This window comes from Mastigoproctus giganteus, chromosome 3 (assembly GCF_048544385.1).
Source record: "Mastigoproctus giganteus isolate SK-2022 chromosome 3, ASM4854438v1, whole genome shotgun sequence".
NCBI lineage: Eukaryota > Metazoa > Arthropoda > Arachnida > Uropygi > Thelyphonidae > Mastigoproctus > Mastigoproctus giganteus.
Window position 1 is genome coordinate 188,798,837 of NC_143577.1, and position 16,432 is coordinate 188,815,268.

The following is a 16,432-nucleotide window of genomic DNA, read 5'->3' on the forward strand; positions in this document are numbered from 1 at the left end:
TATTGGCAATCTCCCACACTAATCAAAAATTTCCAAACATTACTTCGAAAGAGGTTCTCTTCCTTTACAGATTTTTCGCACATATCACGTTATATCAGTAGGCTTCCTACAAATCACCTATTTCTATCAAATCAATTACTACTTATTATCTTACATCAGTAATAGTACAAACTCATCCATAAGCATCTTTGTTACTTCGCTTCTCTCTCTCTCTACAGGGCAGGATACCCATTTCTCTCAAGGTCTCTCAATAGATATTTATTTTTTTCTTTCACACCTTAACTCATTACATAGAATTTTATGTGTTATAATATTATCACTTTATCTTGAAAAATTATATATATTGACCACTTCGTCAGAACCGTGTTCCTCAAACTATTCCTGCATAACAAATGCCCGATGGCTCGGCGCATTGTCATCTTGGAAGACACCATCGCCATTCGGGAAAAAGTGTAACATAGCGGGGTGTTCACATTGAGCAAGCAGTTGGCGATAGCGGAGACCACTGATACGTTGTTCCACATGCACATGCACCAGGGGTACAAGTTCCTGCCAGTGAAACATGCCTCACACCATACAATCGCTTCCACCTGCCTGCCCTTTTGATACCATGCATGTTGGATGAAAAGCCTCGTGTTGTTGACGCGCTAAATCCGTACACGACCATCCACGGTATGGAGAAAATAACGTGACTCATACGACAAGCACACCGTCTTCCAGTCTTCTAACGTCCAATTTGCATGCTCTTTGCACCAGTCGAGTCTTTTACGCGGATGAACCTTGGTTAGGAGAGGATACCGCAGGGGTCATCTGCTGAAATAGCCCATATGTGCGAGCGTGCGAGGCAGGGTCATGCCAGATATTGTTCTGGGTTTGTCCATATTGTCTTATGTAGTCAACTCTTCAACAGTGCTGCGCCTGTTTGATTGTACGAGTCGTCTGATACGGCGCTCATCTCTAACATCAACCCTTCGCTGACCTTTGCGATTTTGCCGTCGGGACGTTGTTTGACCACGTTGACACTATTCCTGGTACACTTTAACTACGGCGGCTCTCGAACACCTCACCTGTTCAGCCGTTTAGGAAATCGAGGCACCAGCTTGTCGTGCTCCAACAATCTGTCCTTTATCAAAGTGCGATAAAAACTTCCATTTACCCATCACGCTCGGAATTTTGTTACCTACTGAACCACTGACCCTTATATATGATACGTAGGTCGACTAACTGCGCACTCTCGTACCTCACGTGGTCAACTGGTCTCGTTCAATTTTCATATGGGTAGTCATAATTAAGTGAGCACTCAGTGTATATAATTAAATAAATAAATAAATTTATAACCTCACTGTTTTTAATCCATATTTTCAAACCTTAATATTAATTCCGCAATATTCTCTGCCATTCATGAATTTATTTCAGATAAATAAATATTTTAATTTTATTTGTAAGATTGTACAAATAAGATTGTACTGTGGGTTCTATATTACAATTAGGGGAGGGGAAGGATACTGCTCACAATTTCTTCAGCAGTTAACACTTCCTCTACGACTTAATTCTTGACAAATATGCTGCTCACAATGATTTTTGCATTGACTGAATCAATGTCATTCTACTTGTACATATCAGTGAGATTATATTTATTTATTTATTACTTTGTTGTTTTAATTATTATTATACTAATGCCATTATTTATTTATTTTTTTGAGAATGTGTATTTAGTTTATTAAACGATTCGTGGAGTTTAAACTGCGATAGTCATTAATGTTCCAGCGTTCAGGGTTGACACTAGATGGCAGGAGAGGCTTTTGTTATCAGCAAAGTGTTTAATCGGCGTGCATAAAACTGGATGAGTTTCTACTTATTGTTTAATGCAGAACGGAGTGTGAATTCGTATCGATAATGATTTGTGGTTTTACACTAATTTTCAGGAAAAAAACTCTGAAATATAGTTGAAACTGAACACGTGTGTATCGGATTCTTAAAGTGCTTCTCAGTCATTTTCTTTTAGGGTTATGGATTCCCAAATTTTACATTTTATAGAGGAGCGTTTCACTGCCTATGCTATCACCATATTCGTGGTTGTGTTATGCGCGTGCTTTTTGATTCCTCGTAAAAGTTGGAAACGTCGGCTTCCACCTGGCCCGATCTGCCTGCCTGTTGTCGGTTATTTTCCTTTTCTTAAAAGACAAGCGCATCTCCAACTCATTAAACTGGCCAAGAAGTATGGGAATGTATTCGGGTGAGTACACCTGTGTATTTAATAACATTTGAGCAATAATACTGGTGTTCGTGACTGTCAGAAAATAGAAACTAATGTGCACTTAGTGCTGCGAAATAAATCTTTTATTTATAAAATATGCAGTGGATACAATAAAAAGAATAAATTTCGGACGGAAGATTAGTTGCAAAATATTTCATAGTGAAGATATTTTATCTTTAAGATCTTTCGCTGTGGACAAGACGGGAAGTGTAGTTCATGCACGATAGAGCTATTTGTAAATATGTAGAATGGACGTCAAACGACGGATGACCTTGATGCTACCTGTTCACTGAGATAAGTTGGAGAGACCCTGATGCTTATCCAGCACAGTCATCCCACTTGAACTCCCATCATTTCTTCGTATCACATCATTTAAAGAGTTAGATCTATGATATGGAAAAATCGCAAGACTGAAGTGTACATTAAGGGATTTAATGTACACCCTTTTTTTTAAGTTTAAATTAATATCTCGAAAGGAAGCAATTCGTTCATCCATTAATTAATTATTTATCTCTGTGAGAATACTGACATAATCCAATTATTTCTGGATTATATCAGTAACAATCTGTTTACTCAAATGATTTAGGCGTTCTTTTGGTTACTCTCACTAACAAAGGACTTCATTAAACCATACGGAAAAGGTTTATGGGTAACGTTTGTTTGTTTATTTTATAAAGAAATTTTAATAAACAAAATGCTTATACTCCGGGACGACAACACGGCCAAAGGAATTCACAAGATAGAAAGAATATAAGGAACAGCATCGTATTAAGTCACGGGCTGGAACCCCAATTTACTCAAAACACGTGTACCCGCGGGCATGCACTCGGCAACTGCGGCAACGATCAAAGGAACGACGTCTACGAGGCGTCAATACAAAATGTTGTAAGTGCATACATTTCTTGGTCAGTTTGCTGGACGAAGACTCATATTTTATGAAGAAAACAAGGCCACAGACCAACTAAGTACTGAAGGAAAAAAAGAGAAATGTATATATACTGTATATATCCATAAAAATTCCGGTGTCGTTGAATGGATTCGAAACTCAAGCGATCTTACCATGTCGTGTGGTAGGTAGGTGATTATATCCACTCTTTTATTCCTGAGCTATGTCATGCCATGTAATTGTGTGTATTCCTTTGCGGATATCTATGTTTTGCTGGATAAAATAGAAAAGGTGTAAAATTGTGCACTCTCTCGCTAGAGGTCCAGATCAGAGTGTAAAAAAGGCCGATATAGCTTACTGCTATTCAAATGGAATTCAAATTCGCACCTTTGACGCTCTGGAAAGACAGTGGTCATAACCATTGTGCAAGAAGATCCATAACCTTTAGAGGATTATGGATTTGCATCTTGAACAAAATAGTTATTCTTCTGATAACGTTTCATGGCTTTTAACTAGCGAACAGGTATATTGATCATAGAATATCTTCAGGTTACGGATATCCACCACATGGCTGATAGCTGAAGGGACCTAAGAACTTTATTCTGTGGAACCGAACTTTAGGCTTTCCTTCATTTTGAATTCTATTTGAATTCTTTTGTTTTATTTGTCCACAAAATATATTTCCGATTTCGAATTTTGGGAAAACCAATTTATATCATTATATTTTTGGGAAGCTTCATTTAAATTAGCATAGGTTCAATTAACCTCTCACTTTTTATTATTTTCAAACGCATTTTTTAAAATTTTAAATTGAACTTACTTCTAATCATCTATAAAAGTAAATTGTAATATGTATTTCTATGTTATTTTTTTTCATCCATTTCATACTCAACAATTTCAGACCTTCAGTAGTGTGGCCTATGTTATACGATTTCTTTTTAAATCATTAAGTATCAGAAACATAATGCTGTAAGATTGCTTGTGATTAAAGAATAAGATCATACTTAAGAAAATATCAACGTGCTCCTTGCATGTACAACTCAGATATCTTAAATTCGAAGTTTATAGTTGGTCAACTTTTCAGACACAAAGATTATTGTCATAACTTAATATAGGAGAAGTTTAATAATTTTTAACTGTTTAAAAACAGAAATCAACTTGAAAAAGAAGGGGAGGAGTACAAATATTCAAAACAAAATTCGGAAGTTTTAATTTAAAGTATATTGGTTTCATTTTTTTATTCTTATCAGCATGAAAGTCGGAAGTCGGTACGTTGTTTTCCTAAATGACTTCAAGAGCGTGAAAGAGGCATTGAACAAATCGGCATTCCTAGACAGACCACGTCCAAGCTCAATAGATTTTATTGTTGGAGGCAGAAGTAAGGAAAGCAGCCATTATTTTGTTATTTGTATCACAAGTTTTACGATATTAAAACTTTTGTTTTAAAATTAAAAATAACTTTAAATAAAGAAAAAAAGTGTAACATATACGTATTCTATTATAGTTTATTAAGATTTCTATGTACGGATGCTCTTCGCATCTACTTTTCATAATTAAGGAGTAGATGACGATTCTTTTCAAATGTTAAATCAGATAATGCATCGAAACAGAATAATGTTACCAAATAATAATTTTGAAGAGTGCTGAGATGAACGTTCAGCATTTGCAATGAACACACGCAATTTACAGACACGAATACGGGTTAATGTAATCATTTAGGGGTAACCCTAATATAGTATTGTTTTGGTTATTTTCAGCACTTGGATCTGAAGTCATCATTTGACACTGTAAGTCCTTATCAGAGCGGTTACGATCATCGTTCCACCACTTTGTGTAGAAATTGAAATTATCTGCGTTTTTGTCCCTTTAACACTTGGAACAACATGCACAGCGGTCCTTTTTGATTCAACTGATGCCATAGTTCTTGTAAACTGTATGGATACTGACTTCTACGCCATTCTGCTCATTGTACCTCGTCCTCCATATCCTCAGTTGTTTTGAAATTTCATGAATTGGATCTACCAAAGTAGCCTCAATTCACTCTGTTTTTTTGTAAATTGCTAGAATTCTCTCTTTGATTTCCTGTATACTAAACGAAAAACCGAATTATTGGGATTAAATCCATGGCACCTTCGCCTGAGACAGTCCAACTCAGTCACGTTGTAACTGTATTAATAACAATTGGTGTGAAGAACTTGTTCCAGGAATGTGAGGGGTTTAGCCTATTGTGGTATCCTCCTAATCTTCAGATTTCAAAACAAGTATGAAAATTCAGGATGAGATAGAACGAATCTTTGCAGTTGAAATCTGCATATACCGATTTTTGAAAAACTGTGAGCAGCAATTGAGTCAGCATGGACCAGCATTCCTGTACCTCTCTTTTGACACACATCTCATTGTGTCCAAGTTGCGACAGATTAATATTTTGCCGAGATTAAAGTGGGATCTACTCTTTATTAATTAAGTGTACCAAATAGTGTTCATTTTCGATGCATCATAATGAGTTTGGGGGTTACTGCATGCCCAGATCTGAAGTCACCATTTGACACTGTAAGTCCTTAACAGGGCGGTTACGTGGTTACCAGAGTGGTTACGACCATCGTTACCACTTTGTGTAGGAACTTTCTGGGTTTTTGTCCCTTTAACACTTGGAACAACATGCATGGCGGTCCTTTTTGATTCAACTGATGCCATAGTTCTTAAAAACTGGATGGATGCTAACTTCTACGCCATTATGCACATTCTATCTTGTCCTCCATATATTCAGTTGCTTTGATTCATGAATTCGGTCTATCACAGTAACCTCAATTCACTCTTATGTGTTTTTGTAAATTGCTAGAATTCTGTCGGTGATTTCCTGTTTATTGAACGAAAAACTGAATTATTGGGATTAAATCCATGGAACCTTCGCCTAAGACAGTCCAACTCAGTCACGTTGTAACTGTGTAAATAACAATTGTTGAGAAGAACGTTTTCCAGGAATATGAGGGGTTCAGCCTATTGTGGTATCCTCCTATTCTTCAGATCTCAATACAAGTAAGAAAATTCAGGATGAGATAGAGCGAATCTTTGCAGGTGAAATCTGCATCGAACGATTTTTGAAAAACTGTGAGCAGCAATTGAGTCACCATGGACCAGCATTCCTCTACCTCTCTTTTGACGCACATCTCAATGTGTCCAAGTTGCGACAGATTAATATTTTGCCGAGATTAAAGTGGGATTTCTCTCTCCATTAATTAAGTAAACTTATAAAATTCATTCTCGATGTATCATAAAGAGTTTCGGGCTTACTGCAATTTGCCCAGGGACTCTCATTCCTCTACCTCTCTTTTGACGCACATCTCAATGTGTCCAAGTTGCGACAGATTAATATTTTGCCGAGATTAAAGTGGGATTTCTCTCTCCATTAATTAAGTAAACTTATAAAATTCATTCTCGATGTATCATAAAGAGTTTCGGGCTTACTGCAATTTGCCCAGGGACTCTTATTTGTATCTTTTTCCGTTTTGGGCCCGCGAATACTTGTTTGAATTAAGCCTGTAAAGTTAAATGTAAATTTACAGTCGATTTTGTTTTATTTATTTATTTTTTTGCTTTAGCATTAGCATTAACATTAGTAGAGGTATATGATGCAAGAAAGCAAGCTTATTCAGCATCAGCCTTAAAAAAAAAACAAAAAAAACTACCACTCCCATTTCACCCCTCCGTTCGTTCGAAATACCTGTCCAGCTGAGCCATAAATTTGTTTAGGCTATCAACTTCAACAACAAGTGATGGAAATCTGTTCCACCAACCAACTACCCGCTGGCTAAAGGCAAATTTCCTCACATCTATCCGACATCTGCCTTTCCTCAATTTGAATTTATGCTCTCTCAGGTGATTATTCTGAGCAAGAGGTAGAATTCCATCGGCATTGAGCATGTTCAAACCATTCAAGGCCTTATACACCTCTATTAGATCACCTCGCCGGTGCCTAGTCTCCAGACTCTGTAATTTGCAAAATTTAAGCCTTTCCTCGTAAGAGCAACCCTTTGTTCCATTCACTAATCTTATTGCCCTTCTCTGTACTCGTTCCAGCAGCTCTACATCTTTCTTGAAATGAGGCCTCCAGACCTGTATACAGTACTCAAGGTGTGGCCTGACCATTACCTTATAGAAAGCAATTATCACCTCCCTATCCCTGCTAGAAAATTTCCTGTATATCATTGACAAGACACCATGGGCTACTCTTGCAGCTCGTCTGCACTGCTCAGAGAACTTCATATCTGCCTGCACAATTACCCCCAGGTCCTTTTCATTCTCTACCTCTGTCAGTGTAGTACCGCAGAATTGATACATTGTTCTGGGGTTACTGTTTCCCATATGTACTACTTTACATTTGTCAATGTTAAACTTCATTTGCCACATCTCAGCCCATCTTCTCAACCTTTCCAGATCCTGTTGCGGCAGCATAGCATCAGTAGTGTCCATAACAACCCTGCCAACCTTTGTATCGTCTGCAAACTTGGACATTAAGCTTGATATACCATCATCAGTATCATTTATAAATACAGAAAACAACAACGGACCCAGCACTGAACCCTGAGGATCCACTAATAACATTAGTCCACGTTGAGCAGTGTCCATTGATTACCACTCTCTGTCTTCTGCCACTCAACCATCCCTTTATCCATAGCAGCAATTTGCCTCCAATGCCACACTGTTCCAATTTGTGCAGCAGTCTTCCATGTGCAACAGTATCAAAAGCCTTTCTAAGATCCAAATATATAATATCAAAGTTATTCCCTGCATCCAGTTCTTTTGTGACTACATCATAGTATCCAATCAAATTGGTCAGGCAAGACCTGCCCTTAACAAAACCATGCTGTGTCTGAGTTATAACTGAATTCTTGTCTAGATGATCCTGCAGTGCTTCTTTCACCAGTGCCTCCATTAATTTTCCTGGAACAGAAGTTAAACTAACAGGTCTATAATTACTTGGGTCAGCCTTTGATCGGCCTTTGTGAATTGGGGTTACATTTGCACATCTCCAGTCTATGGGTACCTCCCCTGAGTCCAAAGAACTTCTCATAATTATGGCTAGGGGTTTGCTTACTTCCTTTGCTGCTTCCTTTAATATAACTGGATAGATCCCATCCACTCCGGGTGCCTTTTTTATGTTTATCCTCAATAATTTCTCCTCCACTTTCCTCTCAGCTATTACAAAATCATCTAGCTCACTGCCAATATTTACTTCACCTACGACATTCCCCTTCCTGAATAACTCCTCATGTGTGAATGTAGATGCAAAATACTCATTTAGATTGTTAGCCACCTGAGCAGGATCCTCAACTGTTGAACCATCAATATCTAGTGGACCAATCTGATTCATCCCTTTCCTTCTTGAGTTTAAGTTGGTAAAGAACTCTTTTCTGTTTTTCTTTGCATCCTTTGCCAAAGATTTCTCATAATCTGCCTTCGCCTGCCTGATCTCCTTTGTGACTTGGTTACAGACCAACTTATATCTATCATAGGCTTCCATGTCAGCCATTAATTTGTATGTATCCCATGCATTTTTCTTCTCTGCCATATGTTTGATTAGTTCATCTGACAACCATTTAGGCCTGAACCTTGAACAATATTTCTTGGTTTGTATGTAAAGCCTGGTAGCTTCCAAGATTAGTTCCTTGAATGCTTCCCATTTTGAATTTTTTGTTGGTAACATCATCATCAGTTGGTCCCACTGTATAGAATTTAAATACTGCCTCAGACCATCATAGTTGCCTTTACGAAAGCAAAAACCCTTCCCTTTACCTCAGATGGTAAAGGGAAGGGGTTTTTTTTCAATGTGAATTTAAAATCAGATAAAATTGAATTCCATTTGACATTCTTTTCATAAATATTTTCCTCTTCATAGGTATTCTGTTTTACACTAATATTACTGTCATAATTATGGAAATAATTCAGAAAGAATTCCTTTGTTTAACTTTTAATATAAATAATTCTTTATAGTCATTCTAAATTTTAAAGCAATTCCGTTGCATGAGGATATTTTAAGTTAGCAAATGTATAGATAACAATTGCTACAATTTTTTCTTAAAGGTTTTTTAACAGAAAATGGCCCTGCCTGGCAGGAACAACGAAGATTTGCATTACACATACTTCGTGATCTTGGGTTCGGCAAAGGCCAGATGGAAGAGCACATAAAGGTAGTAATTGAGATTTCGATAAATCGTAATGCATTTACTGAATCTTTAGTTCTCTGAAACTTAGATGTATTTCACATCTGTGTTTCTCAACGAAAAAGTACGAATGCAACATTTTACAAAGATGACGGGCGTAGACGTGAGACAACACAATGACAAGCGTCATAATGAAGGTCAGAGATAATTTTTAGGTAGCAGTGTTTTATAATTGGCTAGAGCTCGATTTCATATGAAAGAATACAGTAAAATACATTCATCCAAATGAATAATGCATTTTCACCCAAATATTAATCAAGAAATTACATTCTTCGATTGTGGTAATTTCTGAAGAAGTCTAGATCCCCTTTCTGATGTGGTATAACCGTCTGCGGTATGTTGGCGACCAGTCCCTCGCTCTTGACCCGTGTCACGTCTCTACTCTCGCGCTTGAACGCTCAACTATGGCTGCAGCAGAGTTCTGATCCCCAGGACTGCCTGCTCAACTTTGCAGACCTTCCTGTCTCTGGCCTGCGGTGGGCTTCTACACCAGAGGTGAATCCTACTCCTCCATTCCCACCTCTTCTTTCCGCTGGAAGATACTTTCTTTCCTCATCCTCCTTCTTTTGCCTACTTTGACCCACCACTTGTACATCTTCCCCAATCTCTTCCCCTGTTTTTTTAATTTTATTTCTATTTATTTATTTATTTGGGCTCCATCCAGATAGCTCAGGCGACCCTGGAAGAGATCAGCCAGAGTACGCGGGTAGCCTGGCTCACCTCCCAGTGGTGATGATGGGCAACGCACGGTCCCATTAGGGTCCCTGCGGCCAAGTAGCTATAGACATAACAACAGAACATAACAAAATACTGCATAAACCAGACATTTCTTTTTCTTTTTTTTTTCTGGCTTATGTAGTAATAATAATAATAATAATAATATTTTTTATTTACATAAATTGTATACAAAAGTGATTCGTTACACAGAAAGCCAGGGGAATCTTACAATACGTTGTGTATACAAGTGATGTTTTTATTAGAAAAAAAAAATAAATAAAAAAACAAAGTTAATAATCAAAATGTAAAAATCAAATAGTAATTAAAACTAAAGAGGGCTGCAATTTGACCAGAACATGAAATGACATCGGTTTACTAAGACCAGCACTTACATAATTGTCATTTACAAACGGAAAGATAGGACAAGATGACATCGCGATATGCCGTGTCTAAAGTGCACTGGTCGATGTTGAGCGTGTGGAGAGATCCAGAGTCACATTTGGGAAGGGTCTCTTGAAATTCTGCAACCTCTGGAACTTTGAGCGCAAGAAGGTGGATGCTGCGGAGATGCCTGCCTGGCAAATGTCAACCAACAATGTTCCAGATGTTGATGTGATCCTGCTTAGCTGAGCACAGATGAAGGAATGCTTTTATTTTTAGCACATGGGCTGTGTGGTCTGTGGGCGTGTATTGCAGGTTGGAGCAGAGTGTAGATTTAGACGTCGTGTAGATTATTATTGTTTTTATTATTATCAATTTTTTTCTCTGTTGAAGAGATACCCCTGGGACAGATCAGGTGCGACTACAAGTTGGCCCATTTAAGCACCCAGAATTCGAGGCCCCATAGATTCCTGAGGCTGGTGCCGCCGACCACTTCTGTACTGTGCGCTCCACGGCATTGGAGCGCACACTACAGAAGTAAGTTGCAAGGTATTTCCTGATTATTTGCTTATTGTGCGTTTTGCACAGATCTATTTTCATTCCCCAGAAGGCTCTCGGGGCTTTGGAATACTGAGCTTGGATTTGTTTTTTATAGTTGAGGTTGGCATCAAGGATTACTCCTAGAAATTTGACACTGTCTGTGGGAGCAGAACATTTTCTGCCAATTCCGGAAGTAGAAAAAATGCAGTATCAACAGCAGTCAACTATCTCATCTTTACGACTTGTCGTAAAGAAGAGATAGTTTGGTTTCTCTGGATTAATTGACAGATCAAAACATTTGGCAAACTCACAAGAAAAACAAACCGAGAAGGTTTGTTTTTCTTGTGAGTCACCAACACGGCATTCGCATGGCAAGTAGCATACAATATCATCAGCAAACGACAGGAACGCTGGAAATTGATCCATTAGCGGAACGAATATTGCTGAAATAGCAAGGCTGTGGGAGAATCACCTTGTGGGATTCTACCTCGATGCTTTTAGAGATGTAATGTCATTGCCTGTGAAATGAAGCATTCTCCTAGATAACAGATTGTTGAGGATCTCGAGCATATTTCCGGATATCCCGTAGAATGTTTCAACTAAGGCAAGAAGGGACGTGATTTGGACTGAGTCGAAAGCAGATTTCAGGAAAATGGTGTGAAGATCTTTGTTGTCATTCCAGGCGTGGAGTATTTTCGACGATAAGGACTGCAGGCAAGTTTCAGTACATCTATTAGGTATGACATAATGGGTATGTTCGTGCCTATGTGCAAAGATTGAGAGTGCTACATCATTATAGAAGAAACTTTTCGAGGCATTTGAGGAAGGGAGAGGCAATTGATATTGGCCTGAAGTCAGCCGGTGTTTGCATGCGGCTTCTTCGGAACTGCCACAACTCACGACAACCCGATTGAAGGCACCTGTGAATATTTAAGCACTTTGTTGTACTTAAACTTGTTGTAGAGAGTTGAGTGAGCTCTTTGCTGATGAAATAAGAAGCAATTTTTAAACTAAAAAGAGTTATTACGGCAATTCCTATGGTGGACTTCTCAGGTAGTGAATTTATTATTTTTATTAGCTGTTCTTCGGAAATTTCTGTATTACTAGTAGGTGAAGAAAAGTTAAGCGCTTCGTTCTGAGGATGTGCTTCGAACACAGTGATCTCGCTTAAAACGCAGCACATGCTCACATGATTGCTAGACATATAGAGACAGAGGAATGCAAGTATGACTTGAGGACCCACACGTCACATTTTCCCATGGATAGCTAGCTGTTCATAAAATTGTCGTCAATAGCTGATTGCTTACTCTTCTGAAAATCCATCCTTGATTTGGGAAATTTGGCACATGAGTTTTGTGATGGCGACTTCTTGTAGGAGGCATGAGCTTACTGTTTTCCCTTAAAGGCCGTAGTCAGGAAGTCATTCCACCATTGCTTTGAGTGGGGACTAAGGTTGCAAGTTTTGGACATTGAAGACCCTGGAATGAATTCGATCAATCTCGAAAGCAAGTAGCCTCATTGATATTAAGCTCATCCAGTATGTTCAATGGATAAAGTTCGAAAAGGGTAGTAACGTTTCCAGTGTTGATGTATTTTTAATCCTATACTCTCTTGACAGTGTATGTAGTTTGTTCTTAGGTACGTTCATCCTTAGGTGCCTGCAGTGATATCATCCTCCCCGATACGAGGAGAATGATGATTATATCTATTGTGTTATCCACGAGTTTAGTCGAAATGCCATAAAACAGCCTCTTCCTGGAGCAAATCATCACTCTCAGGTCAGTGGCATTTAAACATTGTGACATATTTTTGTTTACATATATTTTCAGTTACATATTTTTGTTTACCATTGTGATTAGGGGAAAATGTTTCGGGTGCCATGATTGAGCTAATAACTCCTGTTTCTGATCTTCGATCTCAAAATCAAGAGAAGGAAACTTAGTTTCATTCCCCTGCATTGAAAGGTTCTCGAGTAGGCTACTCTTGTGTTTTTAAATTATTTCATAACTTTTCGGTGGACCACCATAAGCTTAACAATATAATGCAACTGGGCAGGGTTGATACCGGATGAGTTATCCTGTTCTACAAGTTTGTACTAGTATTCACCGATCCGTCCCCTCCAGTAGTTCTTCGTTGAACTTATTCAAACTATACAATTCCACAAGGAATGGAAGTTTGTTCCAGCAATAAACCGTCCATAGGCTGAAGGCAACCTTCCACATATCCATTCTGCAGATATCATTATACAATTTAAATTTATACCCCCTCATACGGGTAGTCTGAGCAAGAGAAAGAATGCCATCAGCATTGAGTTTGCCCACGCCATTCAAAGCTTTAAACACCTCAATCAGATCAAATACATGCCTAGTCTTCAGAAGCTGCAAGTTGTAGAAGTGAAGCCTCTTTCTTGCTAAGAGCACCCTTTTGCTTTCCTCATCAGGCTCATTGCCCTTTTCTGCGTCCGTTCCAACAGATGTACAGGCTTCCTAAAACGAGGCAGTTAAACCAACATGCAATACCCAATATGTATTCCCTGAGTGTAGTATTACATATTTGGTATTTCACTGGGATTGCTGCTACCCATACTCTGTACCTTGTATTTGTCAGTGAGAAACTTGAATTGCCATTTCTGAGCTCGTCTGCCTAATTTTGTAATATCTTGTTGCTGCAACATAATTTCATTAACCACCCTGCCAACCTTTGTATCTCTGAAAACTTAGACATTTAAGCATAATATTCTTTCATCATTATCATTAATAAATATGGAAAAAACAATGGGTCCAACCAAACTCTGGGGGAATGCACTCAGTATTTAGTACCTTCTATCTTAATACTAGTATAAATACAGTATTTAGTTTTCATTAATGTCCACCCATATTTATGTAAAGTTTATATATTCTCGATGGTTTTTTCTATATTTTTCTGTTTTGGATGCGAAACTAATCTTTTTTTTTTATTTGTATTGCAGGACGAAATCTGCGAGTTTATAAAAGGGATTGAAGCTCACAACGGAAAGCCTTTTGACCCGAAAGATGCCATTTTTTCTAGTACCGTCCACAATATCACTTCTTTGGTTTTCGGAAAACAGTTCACCAAAGAAAAAATAAAGTATATTAATGATATTTTCAAAAAAGCAATCGAACCCTTAGAAACGTTTGATCTGCCTACGTATTTTCCCTGGTTGTCGCCATTATTGAATTCAGTTCTAAGGTTTATGCCGATGGTAAAAGCATTTCGGCAATTGAATGGGTTTGTACGGTAAGTATCAACTGTTGAAGAAGTCTTTATTTTTATTTCTTTAAGGCACAGGTATGTGAGACTAGAAATATGAATGCGGTAAATAATACTACAAGAAACAGTGAAATCAGGATTTAAAAGATATTCTTATATCCGAATTAATCATAACCCTTGTGGTATGTACAGGGTGTATTTGTGTATTCTAGGCACATATTTCCCTATATTTCCTTAGAAATATATGCAAACAGGTCCTAATTTTGAATTATAGGGTTATTTTTTAAAATTATTATTAAAGTATGATATAGGACCCTCGGAAAATATTTTGAATACGGTCCAAACACTAAATAGGTCCTAGAAATATACACTGCATTACCATTAATATCCGGACACCTCTCCATGGATGGAGAAACAGGTCTTATGCATCCAATACGTCACAGAACCTGCTATAAATATGCACACTGGGCTTCAAACAGACAATTGTAAAGGTGGGCATGCAAGATGACACGTTCAAGAGAATTACCTCAATAGTTCAACATAATTGATCACCTCAACAAATTCCAGATGCCAATTTATATGGTGTAAGGAGCGTGAATCCTGGACTGTAGAGCAGTCAAAAGCAGTCCTATGGACAGACGAGTCGAGGATTTCACTCTACCATTCTGATGATTGTTCCTGCCGAATTCCAGGGGAACAATTCCTTCCTGATTGTGTCTTCACAACAACGAAGTTTGGTAGAAGGAGTGTCATCGTTTGGCTTGGGCCCTATTGGTCGTTATCGACAAAATCATGGACCCTCACACCAATATCACCCATTTTTCTGATATTGGTGTGAGGGTCTCGCATTATTCGTTGGCTCCAGATGAAATAAAGTATAGAACCTGTTTGTAGGCTAAAACGGGACTCATCCGGAAACGGAACTGTAGCCCACATGTTCGGGCTCAAAATCACATGTTCATCGCACCAGAGCCCACGATTTGTGATGTCGTTTGGGATTAATGGAATAAAAAGCTAGCTTCCACGGGTAGTGTTCAGTTGAGTTGAGTCTTCTTAACGCACTCCGGTTAGAAATGTTTTTACTTTTAGATTCAGCAACCTGAAGAGACAGGTGATGACAAGCCATTGTAGGGTTCTGTCTTGCTGTTAGAGCCGGATAGCGTTCTGTTCTGTTTGAAGTAGCCCTTGTAAGACCTTGAGCTTGGTCACCTTTCCTTCATCCTGAAACTGTTTCCTTACAGCATAGAAGACAATGGGTGACATATTAAGACAAGCTGCCAGTTTCGTCAGGGAGTGCCTGGTTTCAAGTCGTCCAGCAGCGCGCCATCTTAAATAATCATCTAAACGACGGTGACTTACCATCCTGAGTAGCAGAAATGGGGCTATCCCGCTGAGCAAGCCTAGAAATGAAGATGATGTGATATGATGCAACTCTGTAAGTTGGGAGATCGATTTCTATTGGACACTCGAAATTCGCATGCCATGGTGTCTGTTATATGAAATATTCGCCGTCGGCGACACCTTTCAAATTAAAATATTCATGAAAATATTTTGTTCTGTTAATTTTGTCGAGTAGTGTATCGGACTCTCTCGGTTGTTCAGGCTTCCCGGATGACATCAATGACGAATAAAGTATCCTTGGAAAACGGATGACGAATGAACTGCATGCCTTGTAAAATTTAAAGTGAGTTTCTGCATAATAAGTGATTACAACGGTAAAATAATGCTGGTTGGTCAAAATGTAGTGTTATTGTAATTTCGCCAGTTCATTCAACTTTAATTCGCTCCTTAGCTAGTTCATAAGTAATGAAGAAAAAGTATTCTTATATACTATTAATTTTACTTTAAATTTCTCTATATTTGAATTACATTGATAACGCATTATTATTATTTTTAGAGGGAAGAAAATAATTTGTGAGATGATTCAATTTTCAGAGCTAGATATGTATTTCTTAGCAGCTATATTTTATTTTCTCTTTTTACAGGAGGGAAGCCGAACCCGTTAAAAAGAAAACCGATCCAGATAAGGTCGGAAGTTACATCGAGGGATTTGTGGTAGAAATGAAAAAAACGAGAAAATGAATTAAACAGTTCGTTCAACGGTAATTATCCCTCTCAAAAGAATAATAATAAAATCGGATTTTGAAACTACAGTGTACAAATAAATGCAAAACATCTTTGTGTTAGTTTATTTCTTTT

The 16,432-nt window shown here is 38.1% G+C and overlaps 1 protein-coding gene across 1 annotated transcript in view; it reads left to right on the forward strand.

The window, feature by feature from the left end:
* LOC150088490 (cytochrome P450 2J2-like) overlaps positions 1–16,432 on the forward strand; it is a 71,455-nt gene that overhangs the window by 51,670 nt on the left and 3,353 nt on the right. The window contains exons 9-10 of the mRNA XM_090370186.1: positions 13,971–14,260; positions 16,219–16,288. Coding sequence (XP_090226312.1) covers positions 13,971–14,260; positions 16,219–16,288 — 360 coding nt within the window. The remainder of the gene's footprint in view (positions 1–13,970; positions 14,261–16,218; positions 16,289–16,432) is intronic.